The sequence below is a fragment of the Schistocerca nitens genome, chromosome 8 (genome assembly GCF_023898315.1).
Source record: "Schistocerca nitens isolate TAMUIC-IGC-003100 chromosome 8, iqSchNite1.1, whole genome shotgun sequence".
Classification (NCBI taxonomy): Eukaryota; Metazoa; Arthropoda; class Insecta; order Orthoptera; family Acrididae; genus Schistocerca; species Schistocerca nitens.
The window spans coordinates 602,343,643-602,367,790 of NC_064621.1; the positions used below are offsets into that span (position 1 = coordinate 602,343,643).

The following is a 24,148-nucleotide window of genomic DNA, read 5'->3' on the forward strand; positions in this document are numbered from 1 at the left end:
ATGAATTGTGATAATGGTTTTCAGCTTGATAAAAATTGGAATTCTATTATTACAATTAAGCAGTCACAATGGAACTGACATGCTCAGTCAATACTCAGCGATTAGTCTGTTCTTACTTCACCACTGGGGGCAGCACACACAACTTGGCTGTCTTGCGCATGTCACACGCGCCATAAACTGCCAGTACGATTCATTTGCACGTCCAGAACTCGCTATAAATACCATGACTGCATCAGGTCTCATCAGTACTTTGTCTACTCATCTGAGGATGGCCGGATGTCTCTGGGCTGAAATATTATGGCAGAATGTTGATGGGATCCGGACACAAAACCGAAAATTACTGGAAGAAATACGCCAGGAAAATTTCAGAAGTTTCACACGGTTGTATTCATGTGGGGAGAGACTTTGTAGAACACTTGGAGCATTAAAATCACTGTCTTAAGATTTCTCTCTTTTTTTTATTAATCCAGTCTCAAAACTTTTTGTGAAGGGGTATGTCTGTCATCAAAGCTAAACTTCAACACAGAAATTAATGGAGAGTAATGATACCAACAGGGACCTCCTGTAGAAGTCAAAATATAGGGCATTATATGCATCTTTGTACGGATTGTCACATGATGTGTCAAGAAAAGTACCGGGAGACTTTCTAAAAACTTAGTGTAAGCCATAGATATTGTGACAGTGTGGCAGCATTAGAGGAGATAAAACACTGTGTCCCAAGTTCAGTATAGGATGAGAGTTTTCATCACAGGAGCTAAATGTGGCAGATATTGAGAGATAGGCCACATGGGGCAGGAATGCTGTCAACTGCAATGTAGGGAATACAGATGAATAGGGCATCTGGAATGTGGAATGCAGAGAGAAATCTACCAGAGGGGGATAGCTGGTGTCTGTGGCAAATTTGGACCTCGTGGGGAATACGATGTTGGGCTTCACAGTGTAATTTAAGTGAAGCAGGTAGAAATAATATAAGTTTGCTGAATTCAGCTTGATGAGTTTTCAGGTCAGCGTAAAAATTTTCAAGCTTGCAGGAAGTTTTTTCTTTTATAAGTAGTGGTTATGGTTCGGCCTGGGTGTTAAATTTCTTGCTTGAACATCACACTAGAATTGACTCCCATGGCTGTATGGTAGAACTCGATGGGGCACTGTTCCGTGTAAGGGAAGCTGCAACACAGCTGGAAAGTTTATCCCTGGAGCATGTAAACTGCTTGTCCAAACATGATATACCTGCAAATTTTTATTTTGCCCCTGGTGTCTCATTTTAGAACATCTGCTGAATTGCTGTAAAACTGGAACTATAGGAAAGCTTCCAATATCACTGTAAACAGTACAGTGACCAGGTCTAGCCCTTAACATAACATTGTTTAAAGTTAGTCACTTTCATGACCCCATCACACAGTATGACAGTGGCAAATCACCTACAGTGCACTTTCCCAAATAAATTCTCATAGTTCAGTATCAAAGTTGGTTTTCAAATACACACCCCATTAACACACCAAATTTCCAGGTACATGACAATAAAGGACAGATGTTCATGATTTTGACAAAAATACTCTATCAGAATTAATCTCATTCATTGAGTGACTCAGAGGAGTTGAATATAGCACACATTACTACAAAGATGCTAATTGCAGGAATGTGATGGCATATTTTAATGATGTGTTATAGTGATCAGTTGCAGACACTGACAGTCTACGAATCCTCAAACTTCCACAAATACATTGCCTCTAAGATTTCCAAACCTGGACTGAAAGTTTTGGTGTGGGATTGGTCTTATAATGACTGCTGTATGAACACTTCAGTATTTTGAAAAAACACATGTTGCTCTAAAAACAGCTGGGTTAGTTTTTGCTAATTTGGATGGTCTGTATGTTATGTCAGTAATCAGGTTTGCAAAATATGTAGTGGTTTAGGAAAATGAAAAAGAGCATAGAACTATTTTGTACATTCATGCTGGGAATAACCTTTTTACAAGTGCAGGCACTGCCTTTAGATCTATAATCATCAACACAAATTTATGCATCCCTTAATTAATGGCACAGTTGAGTAGTGAAAAGTGTCATCTGATTTGGAAAAAAAATAGGACAACAAAAATACAGCAGTAAACTGTGGAATCAAGTAAGTATAATGGCCCAATCTGCTTTGGAAAATGCAGGTGCTCTTGAGCTTTAACATTAATTATCCAGTATGTTAATCAGTTTCACAGATATTGGAAGATGTTACTTCAACTTTGCTTCATTGCCAGAAGGCAGAGGTTACCATATTCCCCTCCACTATCATAGGTCCATGCAAAATAGAACTATTCCTTTGGGGAACAGACTTAGGGAGGAGCCCACAGGACATCCCCCTCCCCCCCCACACCAACCCATATTTTCAGAAAGATCATACTGGGTGTACACAGTGTACAATTAGTCATAGTTAACATAGTTACAATGTTAAACATAATTCTATGTAACATCTGTGGACTAACTTTTCAACTACCACTGGTAATAATAGGGACTAAGACACTGAAACTAATGTGCAAGCTACTGTATCTACTCAGTAATCCTTTTGAAATACTGCCAGCCAAGAACTTGTCCTGCCTAAATGCTATCTTGATCACTGCATACTTAATATTGAAAAACAAATAACAGGACAGAATGAGAGCTTTAGTGCAGAATAGTTATTTCAGCATATCGAGTAATACTGCTGTGAGTATCAGCACGATGTCACGATAGTGGAAACTTCGAAATTATGATCGTTGCTTGTGTGGCTTTTGTTTGCCATCAGCTGAGAGTCATCTGCCCACCCAGTCTTCCAGTCCATTATCTAGTAACCCAAAGCCCCAAAAACAAAGGGTAAGTGATGGAACATCTAGGTGTACCAGTTGCCATGTGTATAGTAATGTATTATACAGTGAAGACTGAATAAAGTGTAAAAAATGTTAATAGTTGTGTGGGAGAGAGGGCAAGGAAACCTGTAGACACAGTGGTACCGCATCGTTTTAACCAGTGCAATCTGGAATTCAGATAATTGAATTCTCCAAGGCACCAGTAGTGATTTGGTCTAAGCTGCAAGTGGAAGTGGGCCTTCACGACCTACTGAATAATATGCAGGTCATCCGCAGACTGCTTAGTGCTGGCACAAGCAGCCATCGAACCAACCAAACCAGAAACACTGTGTTCTGACCTTATTGCTACATGGTAGCACAAACTGGCATTCCACACTCATGTATGTGATGGCAGCCTGCTTCCTGTGACAACACAACCAGCTAGAGGGAGTACAAATACTCCTGGCTTAGCCGATAAAGTCATCCTGCATTCAACAAGTGCAGTCTCGTGGCTGTTGTCCATCAAATGACAGGGGAGAGGCCACTCTGTGGCTATCATCACCACCAAGCAACTGCACTGCCTCCCAGCAGAGTGCATGACCTTCAGAGATGACCATCTCCACTGCACCACTACAAAGACTCACGGACTGACATCGTGCTGTGCCTATCAGATGAGGATGTGCACCTCTATTTCCTCCAGCCTGATTAATAATAATAATAAAGAATTTTCATACGTTCCAAATACGAACTACCTTTATGCAGCAATTCTCACTTCCAACAGACTCCTGTCTCCCTTGCCAACCTATCAAGCTCATAACACTTGGGTGGGAGAACATTTACACCATCCTGAATGATGAGAAAAATGGCACCCCACCTTTCTGTAATGGTCGTACTATAATGCGACCACTGCACAGCTGATGTATTTGTCTGCTTCTTGTAAGACTTGATAGTGTCCCCTAAAACAAAAACTGGGATATATAAATAAATTTTAAATTTGACAAAAGCTTACAGTCCCAGCATAACCACTGTTTTAACATTTATCAAGTTTATACAGGTTCTGGGATAAAAAATAAAGAAGTCACCTATCTCAAGTTGTGTTTCCTTAGAATCATCCAGAGACAATACCTTCCCGTAACAACAACATTGACAGTAAACAGTTCAAACAGACAAGAGAACCAGCCCACCCATCCCCATAACCTTAAATAATTTGAAGTATTGTGCAAAATGTATTTTTCAATATAATTTTTTTATACATGTTTGGAAATTTAGTAACTGAAATGAAACTTCCTGGCGGATTAAAACTGGGTGCCCGACCGAGACTCAAACTCGGGACCTTTGCCTTTCGCGGGCAAGTGCTCTACCATCTGAGCTACCGAAGAAAGACTCACGCCCGGTACTCACAGCTTTACTTCTGCCAGTATCTCATCTCCTACCTTCCAAACTTTACAGAAGCTCTCCTGCGAACCTTGCAGAACTAGCACTCCTGAAAGAAAGGATATTGCAGAGACATGGCTTAGCCACAGCCTGGGGGATGTTTCCAGAATGAGATTTCCACTCTGCAGCAGAGTGTGCGCTGATATGAAACTTCCTGGCAGATTAAAACTGGGTGCCCGACCGAGACTCGAACTCGGGACCTTTGCCTTTCGCGGGCAAGCACTTGCCCGCGAAAGGCAAAGGTCCCGAGTTCGAGTCTCGGTCGGGCACCCAGTTTTAATCTGCCAGGAAGTTTCATATCAGCGCACACTCTGCTGCAGAGTGGAAATCTCATTCTAGTAACTGAAATCTCTATTAGTAACAGATATCCAAATGAAGATGTTTGTGTGTGAGAGGTACCCCTCTGACTTGTGGAACAACATGAAATTTGCTATGTGTGATCGTGGCACAAATTATCTTCTTTGTCAACATATTTGTCCCCTCTTAAAAAAGTGTCATCTATGCTTTGTGTATTTCAACTTCCAAAAAACAATAACATGAGCCAAAGCTACAAGCTGAAAAATTTTAAATTGTGTTTTTAAAGCCATAATACTGTTAACTTGTCACAACTGTTTCAAAAACATGAAAAGGTTTTTCACAGACTTAGCAGTGTCTGAAAAACATTTCCATATTAAAATAGTGTGCCGGAGCACAGCTTGAAACTGGAACCCCAACACGTTTTGCATGCAGTATGCTACTAAGTACACTATCCATGCAAGTCTTAGGCACCAACTCAAAGTTTCTATGTGCTTCTTCTTTTCCTCCATATTTTCTGAGCTCTACAGAAGATCTTGCTGTAGTGCTGGTCTATCAGCACTCTTTCCTTCCAGTGGAGTTGAGTCTTGGCCCAGGACACTATTTTAATCTGTCATTGATTGTTAATCACAACATAGACTCTGTTAAGGATAGAGGAATACTGGCCCAGGCACCAAAATTTTTGGTTCCTAATTAATTTACTTTATACTACTGTTAAACTATGGCTTATGCACAACATGAAACAATGTCCACATTTGCGTGCACAGTTGCTGCTTTTAATGTGTTAAAATTACTCCTGATACTTTATGTTGAATTTTTGACACAAATATTACTTGCTCCTCCAGTGAACTGCATCAAGCTCTCATTACTGAAATGAGCTCCAATACTTCAATTTTAAAAGTGTTATATTCAGGTATAAAATAGTATGTCAATACAGACAGAGATTTATGGTAAATACAACTGCTGTGGTGCATATTCACTACTTATCCAATGATAATGTTTCACTGGGACATTTTCCATTCTACTTAAGCAACTGCAATTATCTTACAACAGTGTCCCTCCCATTAGACAAACTGCACTGGCCACAAATACATGATATATTTAACTTCTCCACCAAGGCTATGATTACCTTATGGCATGGCATACTTTGAATATATATCAGGTTCATGTATAGATTTGTTTTATGTGCTTTTATGTTCAATAATCTAATAGAACATGTTTTTGATGCCAGCTGAATTGCAAAAATAGAAAGACTAAATAAAATTTTAAAAAGACTGTAGCTTCACTGGTGAGCTCTGTGCAGTCAGAAGCAATTTTTGGAAATGCTAAAAAAGAAAAGAAAAAACTATCATGCAACACATAAGATATGCTTGTCAAAAAATAATCATCACAGTATGATACAGTGGACTAAGAACGATCTGGAAGAGCACATATTCAACTTCAAAACAAGGAGCAAATTCAAAAACCCAAATGTGCGACTGAATGTATGCGAATAGAAGTAGATGAGCCAAGGATCTATTCTGAAAAATTAACAGTTGGAAATCAGCAATGGAAAAGGAAATGCACTGTTGGAGAAAGAATTTTGTTTGACTTTAACAAAATTATCACCAGGGTGCAAGGCAGTCTCTAAATCATTGTGTTTTTTGTGTCACATTAGATGCTAATGGGGAAATTTATCATTAAAAGGGCTATAGTCAATATGAAGGCATTGACTACCATGAAATATTCAGTCCAGTAGTTCAGTATGTTAGTTAGTATGTTAGTTTTTACCAGTAAAAAGGCTTATGCAGATGGTACGCACGATCAGTTTAATACACCAGAAGCCAATTTTGTCTCAACACCAACTGAAAAATATCTGCAGCTGGAAGAATTTGCAGGTATCTCCGCATTGAGAAATAGTGGATTGTTTGATGTATTTGGCAGTAGCAACACAATCAGACATCAGTCTTCCTGTAAATTATCTATTAATTTCTGGAGAAGTCAAAAGGTAGTCACTGATCATTGGTAAAACGTATTTTAAAATATATGTAAGGGATGTTGTCACTTGGACTTAGGCACAGAGCTTTTCAACTATCCAGAGAGTGTGAAACATTTAGTAACAGTGATTATGCCACTGAAACAACCTCTCATTGTCCCATAACTGGACTTTCTTCAACTACAGCAATGGAACAGTAAGAAGGGGTAATGAGTGTGAAGTCTCTATGTCCCTGTTGATGACTGAAGCTAAGTTTGTAGCTGCCAGTGAAGCTGGAAAAGATGCTGTATGGTTGGCTTGTCTCTTCAGTGAAGTAGCACCGTTCAAAGGTGTAGCAAATCAAATGTAGTCTTAGAAAGATCAGCCAATAAAATATTTGTGGACATTAATCACTGGTTCCTAGCCAATTCTTTGTCACTAAACTTTGAAAAAACACACTACATGCAGTTCAGAACAAGAGTATATGTCTAACATACGATGACAAGAAGATAGAAGAAGTGGACAGTGTTAAATTCTTGGGATTACAGCTTGATAATAAATTCAACTGGGAGGAGCACACCACAGAACTGCTGAAGCGTCTTAACAAATCTCTGTTTGCAATGCGAATTTTGTCAGACATAGGCGATATAAAAATGAAAAAGCTGGCATACTATGCCTACTTTCATTCCATAATGTCATATGGAATTATTTTTTGGGGTAACTCATCAAGCCAAGCTAAAGTTTTCCGGGCACAAAAACGTGCAGTAAACGTGTGGTGTGAACTCAAGAACATCCTGCAGAAGCCTGTTTAGGGAACTAGGGATACTAACTACTGCTTCCCAATATATTTGTTCCTTAATGAAATTTGTCATTAAAATATATCACTTTTTCAAACCAACAGCTCAATTCATGGAATCAATACTAGGAATAAGAATAATCTTCACAAGGATTTAAAGTCACTTAGTCTAGTACAAAAAGGTGTGTATTATTCAGGAACACACATTTTCAATAACTTGCCAGCAGCCATAAAAAGCTTAACAACCAATGAAATTCAGTTTAAGAGAAGCCTAAAGGATTTATTGGTGACCAACTCCTTCTACTCCATTGATGAATTTCTTAGTAAAACCAACTGATTTGTATATAAGTACAACATAACTTCTGCATAATTTCAGTGCAGTAATGTGTTCATTGAAAATTTGTGTGTGTGTGTGTGTGTGTGTGTGTGTGTGTAAGTATAATCTAACTTCTGCACCATTTCAGTGCAGTAATGTGTTCATTGTAAATAAGTATTACAGTAGTTGTATTACATGTTTATTACCTTATAAATAAATAAAAAACTTTTTTTATTTTAAATTCAGTGCATTAGTATTTGTAAAATGACTCTTAGTGTTCATTAAAAAATGACGATCATTCCACTTGGGACCTGTGGAATGGTACATTAGCTTATTTGTTCTAGTTGTAAATATTTGTCATGTATTGTTGTTTTTCTGACATGTTCCACATCCTGGAGGACCTCCTCACTACGGATCAATTGGAATGAAAGTAAATCTAATCTAATCTAATCTAATCCATTATATGAGTGGACACTTACAAGCACAGTGCAGTTGCCAAGGGAATGTGAATATCGCAAATGCTCAAATCATATTGGTGCGCATTTCTGCTGTGTGAAAGACTTAGTTCGAGAAGATAAAGTGCACATTGAACATGTATCAAGTGAATGTCAAGTGGCAGACATTTCTGCAAAGCCATTCATGCATGTAAACACCTGTGTAACACTATTATGAAAAGGAAAGTTGCTACTCACCATATAGCAGAGGTGCTGAGTTGCAGATAGGTAGTCTCAGGCAACTGAAACCACACTGCAAGCAGCAGCACCAGTGCATGATGGGAGTGGTGACTGGGTGGAGGTAATGAGAAGGCTGGGATGGGCAGGAGGAGCAATAGTATGGTAGGGGTGGTGGACAGTGAAGTGCTGCAGGTTAGGCAGAGGGTAGCGGAGAGACGGGGGGGGGGGGGGGGGGGCGAAGTAGCAGCATAGGGGAGAAGTAAAAAGACTGGGTGAGTGAAGACAATGACTAACAAAGGTTGAGGCCAGGAGGGTTACAGGAACATAGGATGTATTGCAGGGAAATTTCCCACCTGCGCAATCCAAAAAAGCTCGTATTGGTTGGAAGGATCTGTATGGCACAGGCTGTGAAGCAGTCATTGAAATGAAGGATATCATGTTAGGCAGCACACTCAGCAACAGGGTGGTGCACTTGTTTCTTGGCCACAGTTTGTTGGTGACCATTCATTCAGACAGACAGCTTGTCGGTTGTCATGCCTACATAGAATGCAGCACAGTGGTTGCAGCTTAGCTTGTAAATCACATGACTGGTTTCACAGGTAGCCTTGCCTTTGATGGGATAGGTGATGTTTGTGACCGGACTGGAGTAGGTAGTGGTGGTGGAGGCTTGTATGGGCCAGGTCTTGCATCTAGGTCTATTACAGGGGTATGAGCCATGACGTAAGGGGTTGGAAGCAGGAGTTGTGTAAGGATGGAGAAGTATATTGTGTATGTTCGGTGAATGGGGAAATACACTGTGTGAGGGTTGGGACATTAGTGTCATTTATCTGGCATGATGTAGGGTAGACATTCTTAATGTCAGTAATCAGAAGTTTTAGAGGCAGTGATAGATAAAGCTTTTATTACTGGTTATTAGTGACAACCTTTTCTTGAAATTGCTAATTCAATAATAATTACAATAAGGGTGTGTGTTAGCTCTTTGTTTTCCGTCGGTGAGAACTTGTTTTACCTTGTTGCTGTTCTCTAAAGTTCCATTGTGTATAAGCTTGTGCATTCCATAAACTTGTCACATCCTAACTAAAGCATGTTAATTCAGCAGTGTGTGTCATGGATCATGAACAATAGGTACATAAACAAAAAGTTGAAAATTGTGTGTTTTCTTTGGACTTTTCTGTCTCCTTTCTTTCTTCCTTCTCTAATGTGTTAGTATCTCCACTCCAAGGCAATCTGCTCTCAATTATCATATGTTTCAGTCTCTAAAACAGCCATGAGAATGAAGGGAAATTACATTAAAATAAATTGTTTATTTTTATTTATGCCCACTCAAGTGAGTTTGAACTGAATGTTGTGGAATTGGGTACAGAATTGCTGTAATTATGTGATTTTGCCTTTATCCTCACAATTTTGAGTAGACAGAAATCTCTAAGATTGCTGTTAAAAGATTTCTACCAGACAATAAAAAATAATATTAATGGCAAACAAAAACATTAGTTCTCGAGTGACCACCATGAAGATGTACTGGCAACATAGCCAGGAGAAGAATTAGTGCTGAAGATATTTCATTACTACTCAGTTTTTTAATGTATAAAATGAAAAACAAATAGTAGTTTAAAATTGTGTAACATTTTTTATTTCCATCTGCAAGCTATGATAATAAATAAATCATAATACAGTCCATAATCATCAGGTTGTTCAGTGACTCCTCTTCATACATTTGTATTATTGTATCTGACTATATATTTACATCAGAACTCAAAGAATAAATGAAATTTGTTGATGTTTACATTCATTTGGGATATAACACTTTTGTAAATGACAGTTTATAATATGTCAACAACAAAAACACAAAAATTCACATTTTTCATTATACAAGTTGTAAAACTTTGTTCCACTAGAATTTTATTCACATAACAGTATCAAAATATAGGGTGTACAAAAAGATTGTATCACAGAGGACAGTTGTCAAGAAGAAGATGTCATCAAAGTATTTTCTGCTCAGTATACGACAAAAATTAATTTTATGCAAACTGAACTGATGGTCATTAACTGTGAAGATATAAACAAAACATGACTAAAATCTGTTTCATGTAAACTGAACTCTGAGTTGTTAACTGTGTTCCGGGCAATATAATATACTGTAAAAAATTTTAAGAAAGGAATTGTTTTTAAATAACCAGACATTTTAAATAAATTCCCTAGACAGTATAGCATAAACATAATTTCTCAATTTTCTCACAGGAATCTTGGCAAACTTACTACCAGACAAAAATCTCTACTGTTTCTCACTTTCTTAATGAAATCATTATAGCATTCTCAAACAGGTTGCAGAAAAACAATAATAGGATCCTCTGTAACTGTCACCAGAATATAGTGGAAATACTGTATTATAGTGAAGCCATGACTCCAAAATCTTTCAAACTGTGACATATGAAACACAATGTAGATATGAATTATGTAGGATATAAGTAACACAAGATTGGTAACAGTTTTCTATAAATAATTTGCAGATTGAAAATACAGACAGATGTATGATTTATCCATGTGCATTTGAAGAAATGAAAAGAGAGGAATGTTTCTGATACAGAATTTTATCTACTATATAATGTACTTTATTACATTGGAAGTATTGATAATGTAATAATGTGAAAGCAGAGCAAGCAATAGTGAATGTAGTTATGGACTGTAGTTCATTCATTTTTTTATGGATACCATGTTATTAAAGATGAATTTCTTTGCTCTTACTTTGTCCATGTAGTTTCAGAATGAATGAGGATGCAGTCTGTGGGCAGCTAGGGATCAGCTGTGGAAACATAACTAGTGCATTACTGCAGGACTTACAACTCATCCCAAAATGCCATATGGCAGTGTCAATAGGTAACTGTATGTCTTCTATGGTGGAATTATATGCTACACAAATATAATCTGTTACAGATTAATTGAAATTTGTACTTGTATAGAGAGTCTTGGAACTGTTATGATATCACTTTTCTATATTAAAATGTGTCAAAGATATTTTACAACAGTAAAAGCAACATAGATTAATTCACTCTTTGCTTGCAGCTATGTACAAGAACTCTGTTTTAGTGAAAGATGATAAAACTCAAAACAAAAGCATTTGGAAAGAAGAAGTAATTTCATTGTGTTTAAGAAGACCAGTAGTCAGACTAAATAAGAGTACATAAACATACTGAAAGCCAATAAACGATCATTTTCCACAATAAACGATCATTTTTCATTATTTAGTTCTGTTCTGAAGTAAAATTAACTGAATTTTATATGTGGCAAAATTGCTGACAAGTGAAAGGGCACTGATAGGCAGTGGCAACTCTATCTATCAGGTTTGCAAACGTGGCCAATTTTGAGTTGTGTACTGCTGCAGCTCTGAATACAAAACATAAATGACAGACCATGTTGCATAGTCATCTACAAGGGATTCAAGGGATTTTTTTTTTTTTTGGGGGGGGGGTTGAAGAGGGAGTGCTTGCCTGGCCCTTCCCCCCCAGAACGAGAATATGAAGTACAGAGTTTTTATTCATTACGAAATCCATCTGTAACATATATTGAGTGTATAACCATTAGCTCCATAGGATATGAAGTTCTTTATGTCATCTATAAAATTTACTTCTTGTGGTATGTCGTCTTTAACTGATCAGCTTGTTTATCACAGAATGGAAGTTTCGGAGGCTGCCTGCCTCCCATCTCCCTCCCTAAAATGTCTGGAGATGATGGTGCTTGAATGACTTCTTTTGTACAACAAAACCAAGAGAGATGGACACATGTTAATTCATCATGGTCCAAACTGATGTGAATGTAAAGCAAAAACTGGCTTTTTCTACTTCTTAATGCAATTTAGTACCAGAAAAAAATTTGACTCATTAGGCATTCAGCTTCAATATAAATAATGTATCTCACTGGAGACCAATCTTTCCTAGGTTCTTTGGGAAGAAGATAGGTGTCTGATGACTGGAACTGCTGCAGTAAAATAACATGAGTAATCTAGTTACCTTTAGCATTACACAAGAAATAGATACAATACGATGTATGCTACCCCATATTTTGTTCCTCTTTCAGTTATTTTTACATTTACTTACATTTACTAAAGGATATTTATACAAATAGGTTATATTACACAAGTATTTTTAAGAGCTCTTGTCTGTAATAGAGTCTTCACTATTATGTTCATATTTACTTTGTACAATAAGATTACATACCATTTTGTATCGCTTTCTTTGGAAAGAGAAAAAGGTATACTGGAAAATGTCCCCATGGTACCTCATATTCCTAATATTTACGTTCAATAGAGTCCTGTGATCTAATATTCATAACAACTATCTTTTTTCTTGGGGGCTTATTTTGTAAGTGATGTGTCATATACTTATAGCTACTCTGCTCCCTCATAATACACAACTATTATGGAAAAATGACTAGCATCTCTTGTTGTTGCTCTCCATGCAAATGAGAACATACAACTTATATCACTTTGTTATATTTCACTTGCTTTAAGTGGCACATTTCAAATAAATAGAGATTTATTTATTGCCATATAAAGATGTGCAACTTTTTCATTTTGAAAAAACAAAGCTATCAAGTTATCCTTCAGAGCATCTGATATGTAACTGGTTGTGGCATAGAACTTTATCAGTTCTAAATATTCCACAACATTAAAGGACCCAACAATCATTTCATATAAAATTAATTAATTCATTCATTTCATTGTTTCTTTAAAATACTTCTTACAGTTTCCACATCACATTCAGTTCTCAGATCTTTTTAATCTGCCACGTGATCTCATTCAACAAGTGTTTCACAATAACTGTTATACAGACTGTCTGGAACAACAACATAACTGAATAAACACAAAAGTAACAGAACAGAGAAGAGCACAAATTATTTGTAATTATTTTAACTTTGATTTTGCTAATACTTAATAGTTTTTACTGGGTGAGTAATTAATATTGTGATAGGTACCTGGATTTTATGGCAGTGTTATGTATACTGTCACAAAGCTGCTAAAATCATTGTTGTACTGCAACAAGTTTCAACAGTTTACATCGTCATCTGTCCAAATAGTTTACATCATCATCTGTTCAAACTAGATGCAGTATAATAACGGTCCTGAAAGATTTGTGTTGGTATAATCCAAGTGTCTTTTATAAAAGCTGTGGAGCATCATTTAAAGAAGATTGTATTCATCTTATGGATGAAATGAAATGAAATGATCGTATGGCATTGTTGGCCGGGAGGCCCCTTGCGGGGAAGTTCGGCCGCCGTATTGCAAGTCCTTTTTAGTTGACGCCACTTCGGCGACTTGCGAGTCAATGATGATGAAATGATGATGAACACACAACACCCAGTCATCACAAGGCAGAGAAAAACCCTGACCCCGCCGGGAATCGAACCCGGGACCCCGTGCGCGGGAAGCGAGTACGCTACCGCAAGACCACGAGCTGCGGACATCTTATGGATGTAGGAATAGAATGACATTTTTTGGAGATTTACTACAACCTGCTTCAAGATGATAAATTATACATCCGTTTTTATCTTTGTGATGAATTTCTGCCTATGTGAGGTATAAATGTTGAGCACAATACTGACAGTGAGTTAATTTTCCAGAAAAAAAAAAATTCCTTTGTCTGGTTTGCAATATGAATGGAATGCTATAACTCTCACACAGAATATATTATGTCTTTTTATATTTAGTTAATATGTATCATAAATGCAACAAAATGTTCGGAATAGTGCATGTGTAAGGTCAAAGTGTTGTTTCATACTTTTGAAGGACCACGAAGGGTATATGTGTGTTCAAAATGCCAAAAGCAAACACAAAGGTGGACTCTGAACTTGTACGACACAAGCCCCAGGTACATCAGACATCACTAGGTACCATCTAGTGGACTTCAGAATTGCCCTCAAATATCAGAGACTACCCACGTTTAGTCTCTCAGCAGCCTGCCTCTCACTGCACGACCACACGAGCGGGGGCAGCTTACATTGCACAGGAACCCCAAGTGCAAGCAAATCAGTTCGTTGATTCATTTTCCTTGGATTTAATTTTCACCTTGTAAATAACACTGGCACTGACACATTTCATCCTGTGATATCTATTTGTAAAACATGTTTGTGAGCAGGCCAAAAAAAAAAAATCACCAAACACCAGTTACACAAGTAAATTTATGAAACTGACATTTCACACAAGTGTCGATAATTCGTGCGGTGACACAGCTGTGCTGAGGTCTAGAGTAGCCACAGGAACACCCGGACTCACACTACCACTTGCTTCACGAGGCAGGCCAGAGGCAACCTTGGAAAGATCCACTGACGGTGTGGGGGACGTCGGCTGGCGAAGCGATGGTTGGTGTTGGTGCTGTTGCTGTTGCGCCAAGGCACGAACTGCATTTGTCTTCTCCTATAAACATGAATAGAAATGAAATGTTACACTAACAGGTGGAATTTTCAAAACAGAATTTTTATTTCTTACATTTCAACTTACAAACGTGCAACTGTGATATTCATATCTTGCTACCTTTTATTTAGACTAGTTTAAAACAATGTTTAAAAAATAAATTGTACAACCCGTTTCAAGTGAAATGGGTAACAATTTTAATTAACATGCATTAAACAGTATTCCAGTCTCTGAATGTGAAAGACTTTTGGGTAAAATCACACTCAAAGTGAATGTTCACTTTGTCTTTGATGGTACTTTTTTTTTTTTTTTCATAATTACATAAATTTGGATCAGTTCATTTGACAGAATTTTATGTGAAAAAATTGTGGCATAAGAGCGTATTATATCTTGTAGGCATCAGGAAAAGTGGGTTTTGAATTATGCCAAAATACTGCTTCTTGCATGAAGAAAATGTTCAACAAACTGACAAAAAACTGAAAGTGACAAGTGAGGAAATGGGTAAAAATCTATGACACTGTGTTGGAAAATGGCTGAGTACAGATTAGAAAGTGACCAGATCTGAGTATACATTTGAAGTAAATGGGTATATGAAACCCTCCATAAATATTTGGGTTTGAGGAAGCTGTTGGCAAGGTAAGTACCATTACCAATCAGAATGATCAAAAGTGCAATCACGTCACTGAGTCATTCAATCACTGTGTCATTCATATGTGACTTTCCACGTCATAAATGAACACACTCAGGCATAAAGAATGACTTAAAATACAATATACAATAACAGTGCACCTTTAATGGCCTGATTCTAATGGTTTATTATAACATCTTTTAATCATTTACACTAAGTGGGATGTGTTACTTATTGAGGGCACCTTACCCCACATCAAGAAAGACTACAAATCAGCGTTTTACATAATTAACAAGTACATCAGCATCTTATAGAATTGTTGCTTTACTAATGCTGTCCACCTTATTTTCACCAGATACTTCATGTTTGGCAAAAATTATGCAAACCTGCGAAGTATTATTGGAAAGTAACAATCATTATTGAATAATCAAGAAATTATTTACAGAAGTAAAGGGTGGATAGACTCCATCTTGGACCCTATGCAGGGAGCCAGAACTTATTTAAATATTACTCTTGCATCTTGTATTGTAGTCGTGTACAGAGTGGCGATAATATCAGTGGCTTGAAACATGTTTATTAATTTGATGTGAAGTGTGAAACTAATTAATAACAGGAAAACTGTTCTTCACAGAATTATCACACTTAATCATGTCTGTCATAATTCTGATTATCTCTTTGTCATTTAGATTACAGTATCACAAAATGATGAAAACACTTTTCAGACTATTTAATCATTCGTGATGTGGTGGATGACAGGAATAGCTGTCCTGATGGAAGATGGTTATGAGTTGAACCCAATATTGCGCTGACATTTTTGTAACCATACTGGTTCCATGTCAACTTCGCTGCCCTGAGTTGTTACTTTACAGTAGGAACTGTAGCAATTTGTATCTCTTACAATTTGTCTCTTTTCATTTATGAGTATGTAGACACACTGAACTCGGTGTTGTCTGCTAGATAAGATTGACAAGTTGCCTGCACAGAGAAAGCTGTCAGCACCAACTGAGACCATCCGATGCCTGCTGAAAAAGCTACTCCCATTAGCCACCATGCAGTGATTCGACAATCAGTAGTTTTATTTTGTTTCCCCTACACATCACATTTTATTTGCAACTAACTTTTATCATTTCCCATAATAACATTAAAGTATAACTCTACTGTCATGTAAATACAGGTGTCCCGTGGTCCTTGAAGGAACCTTTGCAAGGTACACAATTATTTACTTTTGTGACATTTTTGTTGTTTGTGTGCAATAAATACCTTTGACTGCTCGTAACGAGTATCCCATTATATGGCATGGAGAGAAAGTATGTGAAAATCATTGTCAGCCGATTATGACAAGAGATACATCAAATGCAAATGATGCTGATCAGCATAATTGTGTGTTGATTTCATTTCTATTCACTGTCCGTCTGGGCTCTATACAATTATACACTGAGTTTTTATCCAGTAAGTGGGCAAATTCCTGTAAATCATTTTATTAATTCCAATACGATGGATTTATGTGTGTTCAAACTTTCAACTGTTTGCTGTGAACAAAGGTTTTTCAAACATAATAAATGTCTGTGAGACAGTGAGGTACCACGTCAGATTGCATCACTGGAATCACAGTCCTTCAACAACAGTTTGTCATCTTTGGACAGAGATTTTGGCTGTTGACGGTGGGCCCCCAGCAGCATATACATTGCCATGGAAAAGCATGGGGGCACAAGGTACGCTGTTCTCTTGGTTCAAGAGCTCCAAACTGTTTCTTGGTTGAATGGTCAATTATTTTCTCATCACAATAAATGTTGCCTTGCTGAAACATTGTAGAGAAGTAAGTGCAAAGACATAATAGTGAGATGAGATGTATGAATTATTGTCTCAGGTACATGAAATTTGCGGTTTTCTAGATTTCATGTCAATATAAATCCCTCTATTGTCTCAAACTGCTGCAAAAAGTGCTGTCTTTGGACAAGCTGACATACAGATTGAGAAATTACTGCCAACATGCAGATAAAGCTGGCAAAAAACTACAGTAATAACACTCATTGTACTTAATTAAATATTTTAATATGATTCACTTGTTGTAATCAATTCCTATTGCCGTCATTGGATAAGTATGTCTCTTTAAATTTGTAATGTGTTTTCCATTTTTGTAGCACTGGTAAGCTATTCAATGTGCTGTTGAAGGTTACTTGTAATTAATTGAAAATTAGCATTCTGAATAATATGCAACTAGAAAGAGGACTGAATAATGTACTGAGAACTGAAGAGATGGAAGATAACTTATGTTTTGATGTTGTCTTAGTCAATGGGAATAAACTGATGAGCCAAAACTTGATGACCACGGCCCACCAGAGACTGTGTCACGCCTGTTGGCACTGTGGACATGTGGCACAGTAAGGGAATTATAAGAGCGGTGCTGAGGCGAATGGGGAGGCATTCTTGTGATAGCACTAGCCACAAATGGAGAAATCCACTGACAAAGGGCAGATTGTTATGGTCCTGCACCTGGGGACGAACAACTCGGTAATGGCACAGTCGGCTGGCCGTTCGCACGGTACAGTTGCGAGAGTCTACAGGAAGTGGGTGAAGGATGGCAAAACTGTTAGTAGCTGTCAAGTTGCTGGACACCCGTGCCTCATCACTGCATGTGGAGGGCAGAGGCTCGCCCGTCCTGTAAAGCAGATTTTATGACAGTGTAACACTAGTGCAGGCACAAGTGTTTCAGAGGACACTGTTCACCAGGAGCTCCACAGCAGGTGATCGCTACATTTCCCATTTTGACCCAACGACACATCATTATCACCATCATCAGTAATGATTGCACTAGGAGTCATATCATCAAGTTTCAAACGTGGATCAGTGGAAATGTGTCACTAGGTCGGATGAAACACATTTCTTGTAATACCAGGTCAGTGGTTGTATCTGGGTACACCATAATCCGAGCAAATGGCTGCTTGAATAATGCACCTTGTTTTTCACACCAGCCAGTGGGGGAGTCACACGGTTTTCTGTGGGACTTGGGGTAGTAATTGGAGGCACAATGACAGCTGTGGACTGCACAAACATTACTGCGCATCCCTTCACGCTCGATGTTTTCGCTGATGGTGATGCCGTTTTTCAGAAGGATAACTGTCCATGTCACAAAGCAAGAAACATGCTACAGAGCTTTGCAGAGCATGATAGCAAACTCATGTTGATGTTTGACCACCAGATTCAACTGATTTGATTTCCTTTGCACCAAAAGTTTGTGTACATTGACAGGCCACCATTAGTTGCAGTAGTTCAATATCCAAATATTCAACAACTCTGTAATAGTCACCTTCTGCTCCAGTCAACCACTGCTCATAGATATATCAAACATCTGGTTTCACTTCTTCTGTAAAGAATGATAAAAGGTTGAACTTGGTTTTATAACTTAAACACTTTCTATAACGAAAGGTGTGTTACTGTCAGCACTAATATCCTTTTTGTGTGATAATCCGAGGCCCTTATTTTCAGCCTCAGATTCTATTTTAGGGGGTCATTGATTGCTCTCCAGAATAAAGAAGGCCTCAGTGTGAACACTACGGAAGAAAGGAAAGATGAAAAAGAATGGGAAGTTAGTGAAGAAGACCTGAAAACCACAATCAAAGGACTCAGAAACAACAAAGCCCCAGGGGAGTATGGAATAACATCAGAATTAATCAAGGAGGGAGGTGAGAGCTTACAAATAGAGATATATAAACTGATCCAGTTGATATGGGAGAAGGAGACACAGCCAGAAGAATGGAAATTGGCTGTAATATGCCCAATACACAAGAAGGGAAGCAAAATGGAATGTGGTAACTACAGAGGAATCAGCTTGTTGAATGTAATGTATAAGGTACTGTCCATCATTATCCTCAGAAAATTGCAACCATTCATAAAGAACAACATACAAGAGTACCACACTGGCTTTCGACCAAACTGATCGACGACAGATCACATTTTCACACTAAGACAATTGTTTGAAAAACATTGGGAATACGATAAAGATATCTACAGCCTGTGTGTTGATTTTCAATGTGCATATGACAGCATCCGCAGGAATAGCCTATACAATGCAGTGCGGGACTTCAGAATCCCTGAGAAGCTAGTGAAAACGGTGCAAGCTTGCACGGAAGGGTCAAAGGCAGCGGTACGTTTCCGAGGAGCCACATCAGAAACATTCAAGATTGAGACAGGCCTCAGACAAGGGGATGCTCTGTCATGTGTTCTGTTCAATGTCATCTTAGAGAAAGTAATAAAGGAGTGTAGGCAATAGGAGTGGGCCGGAGTAGAGATGGACGGTAACTTCAATTGTCTCACATATGCAGATGACATAGTACTGTTAAGTGAATCAAAGCACGAGTTAAAAGAAATGTAGCAGAAAATGGACAATAATGCATAGAAGGTAGGGCTCAAAGTGAATCGAGACAAAACAGAGTTCATGCAATTAGGAAGAAGACAAGAGCAGGTAGAACTTCTTGAGACAGATGGCAAGAGGTTCAAGAGAGTACACCAGTTCAAATACTTGGGATCTTTGTTTACCACAGACAACATAAAAATGGGCATCAAGGAAAGAATAGCAGTGGGAACAAAATGCACACATTCCCTCAGAGAGATGCTTGGTTCTAAATCGATCTCAGTGGACAGTAAGATGAAAATCTACTACACAGTGATATGCCAAGCAGTAATGTATGGTTCAGAAACATGGAGCATGACTAAGCGAGAAAGGGAAAAACTATTAATATTTGAAAGAAGAGTAATGAGGAAGATATGGGGACCAGTTTTAGATAAGGGAGAATGGAGGAGGAGGAAAAACGAGGAAATCTACCTTCTGATGCAACAACCAACTATCCTACAGAAGATACAGAGCAAAAGAATACAATGGGTGGGCCATGTAGCCAGATGGCAGACAGACAAAGATGGCACTTGCCGGTAAATCAAACACCAAACGCCCCGTCGGACAAGCAAGGCAGAGCTGCATGGACGACCTGGTGAAGGACCTAGCAGCCCTGGGAACTGCAGACACCTGGAGGAACCGGGCACAAAACAGGAAGGAGTGGAGGCAGTTTGTGGAAGCAGTGCGTGGCCTGCAGAGCCTGTGATCGCTGAATATCTATCTATCTTATTACATCATAATAAATGAAAAGCACCAGCTTGCTTTTGTTCTACAATATTACTCTTATTGTAAACCGGTTTTCGGCTTACAAGGCCATCTTCAGACAAATGTTTGAAGATGGCCTTGTAGGCTGAAAACTGGTTTACAATAAAAGTAATATTGTAGAACAAAAGCAAACTGGTGCTTTTCATTTCTTATAATGTTGTTCTACCAAGAACCGATGGAAGATTCTGTTAATATTATTACATCATCTTGGAAAACAGAACAGTGTCCACTAGCTTGTCCTTTATATGGATGTTTTAGAAACTTTGGGATGCCCTACTAACATCCTTTTTGTGTGATAATCCAAGGCCCTTATTTTCACTTTCAGACTGTATTTTATGGGGTAATTGATTGCTCTCCAGAATAAAAGAGGCCTTATTACATAATTTTGGAAAACAGAACAGTGTCCATTAGCTTGTCCTTTATATGGAACTTTTAAAAACTTTAGGGTGCCCTCCCAATGCCTTGTAACATAATATTTTCACTGTCACAGTTTATACCAGATGATGGAACTTTTTTAAGTGTTCCAAAAGTGGCCATGTATGCAATAAAGTATTGTTGATTCACCAGTTGTGGTGTAGTTTCTTTGTTAAGCATAGTGATTATAATGTTTTTGCACATCAGTGTAAGTAGACATTGAAATATCTACTGACTCAAATGATTATGTATACAGGAAATGGAACACAATCTTGAAAAAGGTATAATTGTCTTAAATATCAATAAAAAGTAAATACAAAACAAGAAAGGTGGCCACACTATGATATAGAAAGTCACTCTCTTACAAGGAGTGAATTGAGAATAAAAGTATTGGAATGCAGCACTGCTGATAGGACAACAGGGTTCAAATATTCTGTCAGCTACTTCCATTTTTGTGTTCAGTGTTTACCTGGCCATTGCCAGGTTGGGTCCTTCAAAAATTTATCCAAATCCTTATTCCCTATTTTCATCAGATAAGCTGGTACAGTGTGTGCAGAAATTGCTTAAGTAGCATTTAGTGCTCTCATGATACTCATTTGAAACAACTGACTAAATATTACTTTAATCCCAGATCTGCATCATTTTCCAGTCACAACTGGATGGACTGTGTCAAGATTACGCACACACATATGAGTTTTTTTGTTTTTTATAAGATGTTGAAAGAAAATTGTTCACCATAAGGACATATAACAGATAAAAGAACTTTATTTTTGTTAGTCATTTTGCTCACTGTTGAAAAATTCTCCAATAGAGTAGATTAGACGCTGTTTCAAGTCATATGCAATTTTCCTTTTGAATAATTCTGGTGGCAGACGTTGCACTTCCCGAGGCAGCCTGCTGAACATTTTTGTGAGCAACCATTGGAAAACAACACATACTGGCTGAAAATGGTCATTATTTGTATCCGCGTGAATACAGGCTTGCAATACTCCAATCTTTTGCTTGAAGTGATGATCCTTACAGCATTTTTTTTTTAGCATTAACACGCCCTTGCAACATGAGGAGTGTCCCTGTAACAGCAGGCCACAATTAATGTGGCTGTGAAATAGTGCATAATACAATGATGTAAGGTACTGGTCAGTTAATACAACCATTGGTCTCCCCATTGGGACAGCTTGCAGCACACATAATCTTTTTGCTCATTCATTGATAGTTTGTTGTCAATCATGGAGCCCAGCAGTTTGGCAGCCTCCACATTATCCTGGCATGCAACAATGCTGAGGCTGCATACCAGATGGTGCATTTTTTTCTTCATTCATTTTTATTTTATTTTTCACAAACCACTCTTTGACGTTTTTAAAAAGCACATCTGTTACTTCTAGAACCTGTGCAGCAGTTTTTCCTGTGGCAAAGAGGGTGGTGTCATCAGGAAACCAACATGTGGTTGTTAAGGCCTATGTCGTTGACATGAATAAGAAGCACGAAAGATCCCTAGTGTATGCCAAGCTCCAATTTTTGTTCTTGGGAGATTGCTCCATGGACTGATACTACTTGCCTTCAATTTGCAAGGTAAGATTGAAGAGTTGCCAGAACAACATCTTTCACTTATTAAGCTGCATCTTGTACGAGATGCAGTCAAATGCCTTGCTAAGGTCACAGAGTGTCAGCACCACATTTTCTCTGACCTCAAAACCCTACTTTTCTTTGTAATTAAATCCAATGCTGCTGTAACTGTTGACTTTATGTTGTGTGTCCTGGAAGAGTCTATTGTCTTGAAAGTAACTTAGTGTATGGTATTTCATCACAGATTCCATAACTTTAGCTAAATTTGGGATTGTTGAAATCGGACTAAGAGTGTTTACTTCACATGGCTCACCTTTGTTGTAGACTGGTACAGTCTGTACCAGTTTCGGAAATTCATGCAAGACGCCAAACAGTAAACATTTGTCGATTTATATGGTTGGTGGCTGAGCAAGCTGCAGCATAATTTTCTTTAGGACTGAGCAAGGCATGCCACAGCTATTTGCACTCTCTTAATGCTCATATGAATTCAGTATCTTTACAATGTCCATCGGATGCATTAAAGTCCAGTTTTGAATAGTGCAACAACTGGAATTTTGTATATGAGCTATACAATCTAAGCCCGAGTCTGGAATTCCACTGACAGTATTTTTCACTATCCTAACGAAGTACTGATTGAAGATATCAGGAATATAGAAATTTAAGGCACATTCCAAGATGGCCTACAAGTGAGATCACAAGTATTTTCTTCGTCCGCTAAAATAACTTATTTAAGAGGAAATAGTGTAAATTTTAAATTTTCTTTGTTTTGTATACTTGCTGTAGTGTCCGTTCTTGCCGCACAACTGAGTATTAATGTCGAAGCAGAGCTTGTTCTTGAAAAAACGTAGGGTTATCTGAAGTCCTGATAATCGCGACATAAATAAACACAAAATATTCTATTCAAGTTTTCTGGATAGTGCAACTTTCGCTAAAAAAAAAAAAAAAAGACAGCTGCTAGTTTCATCAGTGTCTATCGTCGCAATAAAAGTGTAATTAAACATTTCTAAATCACATTTAACTAACTCATTTTGTACTGTTTACTAGTTAGATAGATGCGATCTAGACCTAAATGTTTCAAGTTATAAACGTTTAAAAACCTAACCATACACACTTGATATGTAAATTCTCGAAACGCAAAGGTAATTACTAATTCATTCTTCTGTCATTGTACCTCTAAATCAGTACAAAAACAACAACCGCCGCACATAAGACCTTTGTGTCGTTTTTTGTTTACATACATCCAATCTTGCATCCTTGACAAATTTAAAACATTCTTTAAACTTAAATTTAAAACATTCTTTAAACTTAATTATTCTTTCGAAACTGACCATGAGTGAGAAATGTGGGAGCTTTTATAGATTAGTGAGTAGAAGGATTTGTTGCTAGTCTCGTAGGAAATATTTTCACTGGGGGTGGGGGAGGGGGGTGGGGGGTGGAGGGGTGGTTCAGTGGGGAGAATGTTGGGAGAACAGAAGAGGTTCTCTTCTGGAACTGCATCTAAGTTGGGAATAAGAAGCAAGGAAGGAACTCATAGCAGAAAATGTGCTGCACACTTCAACCGAGGCCAAGAAGCCTAGGCGTGTACAAAGTGTTAGGAAGAAGAAAGTGCTGCTGGTAGATAGTAGCTGTGGGTGAGGTGAAGGCCCTCAGTTACAGGAAAGTTTAGGGGCAGTGTACCTGGCCACCAGTATCTCCAAACCAAATGCAG

The 24,148-nt window shown here is 38.0% G+C and overlaps 1 protein-coding gene across 1 annotated transcript in view; it reads right to left on the minus strand.

Annotated features, from left to right (window-relative positions):
* Positions 1 to 9,880: 9,880 nt before the first annotated feature.
* The window catches only part of LOC126199137 (uncharacterized), a 180,907-nt gene continuing 166,639 nt past the window's right edge, over positions 9,881 to 24,148 (minus strand). The window contains exon 6 of the mRNA XM_049935893.1: positions 9,881 to 14,683. Within this exon, the coding sequence (XP_049791850.1) occupies positions 14,465 to 14,683 (219 nt within the window). The 3' untranslated portion in view covers positions 9,881 to 14,464. The remainder of the gene's footprint in view (positions 14,684 to 24,148) is intronic.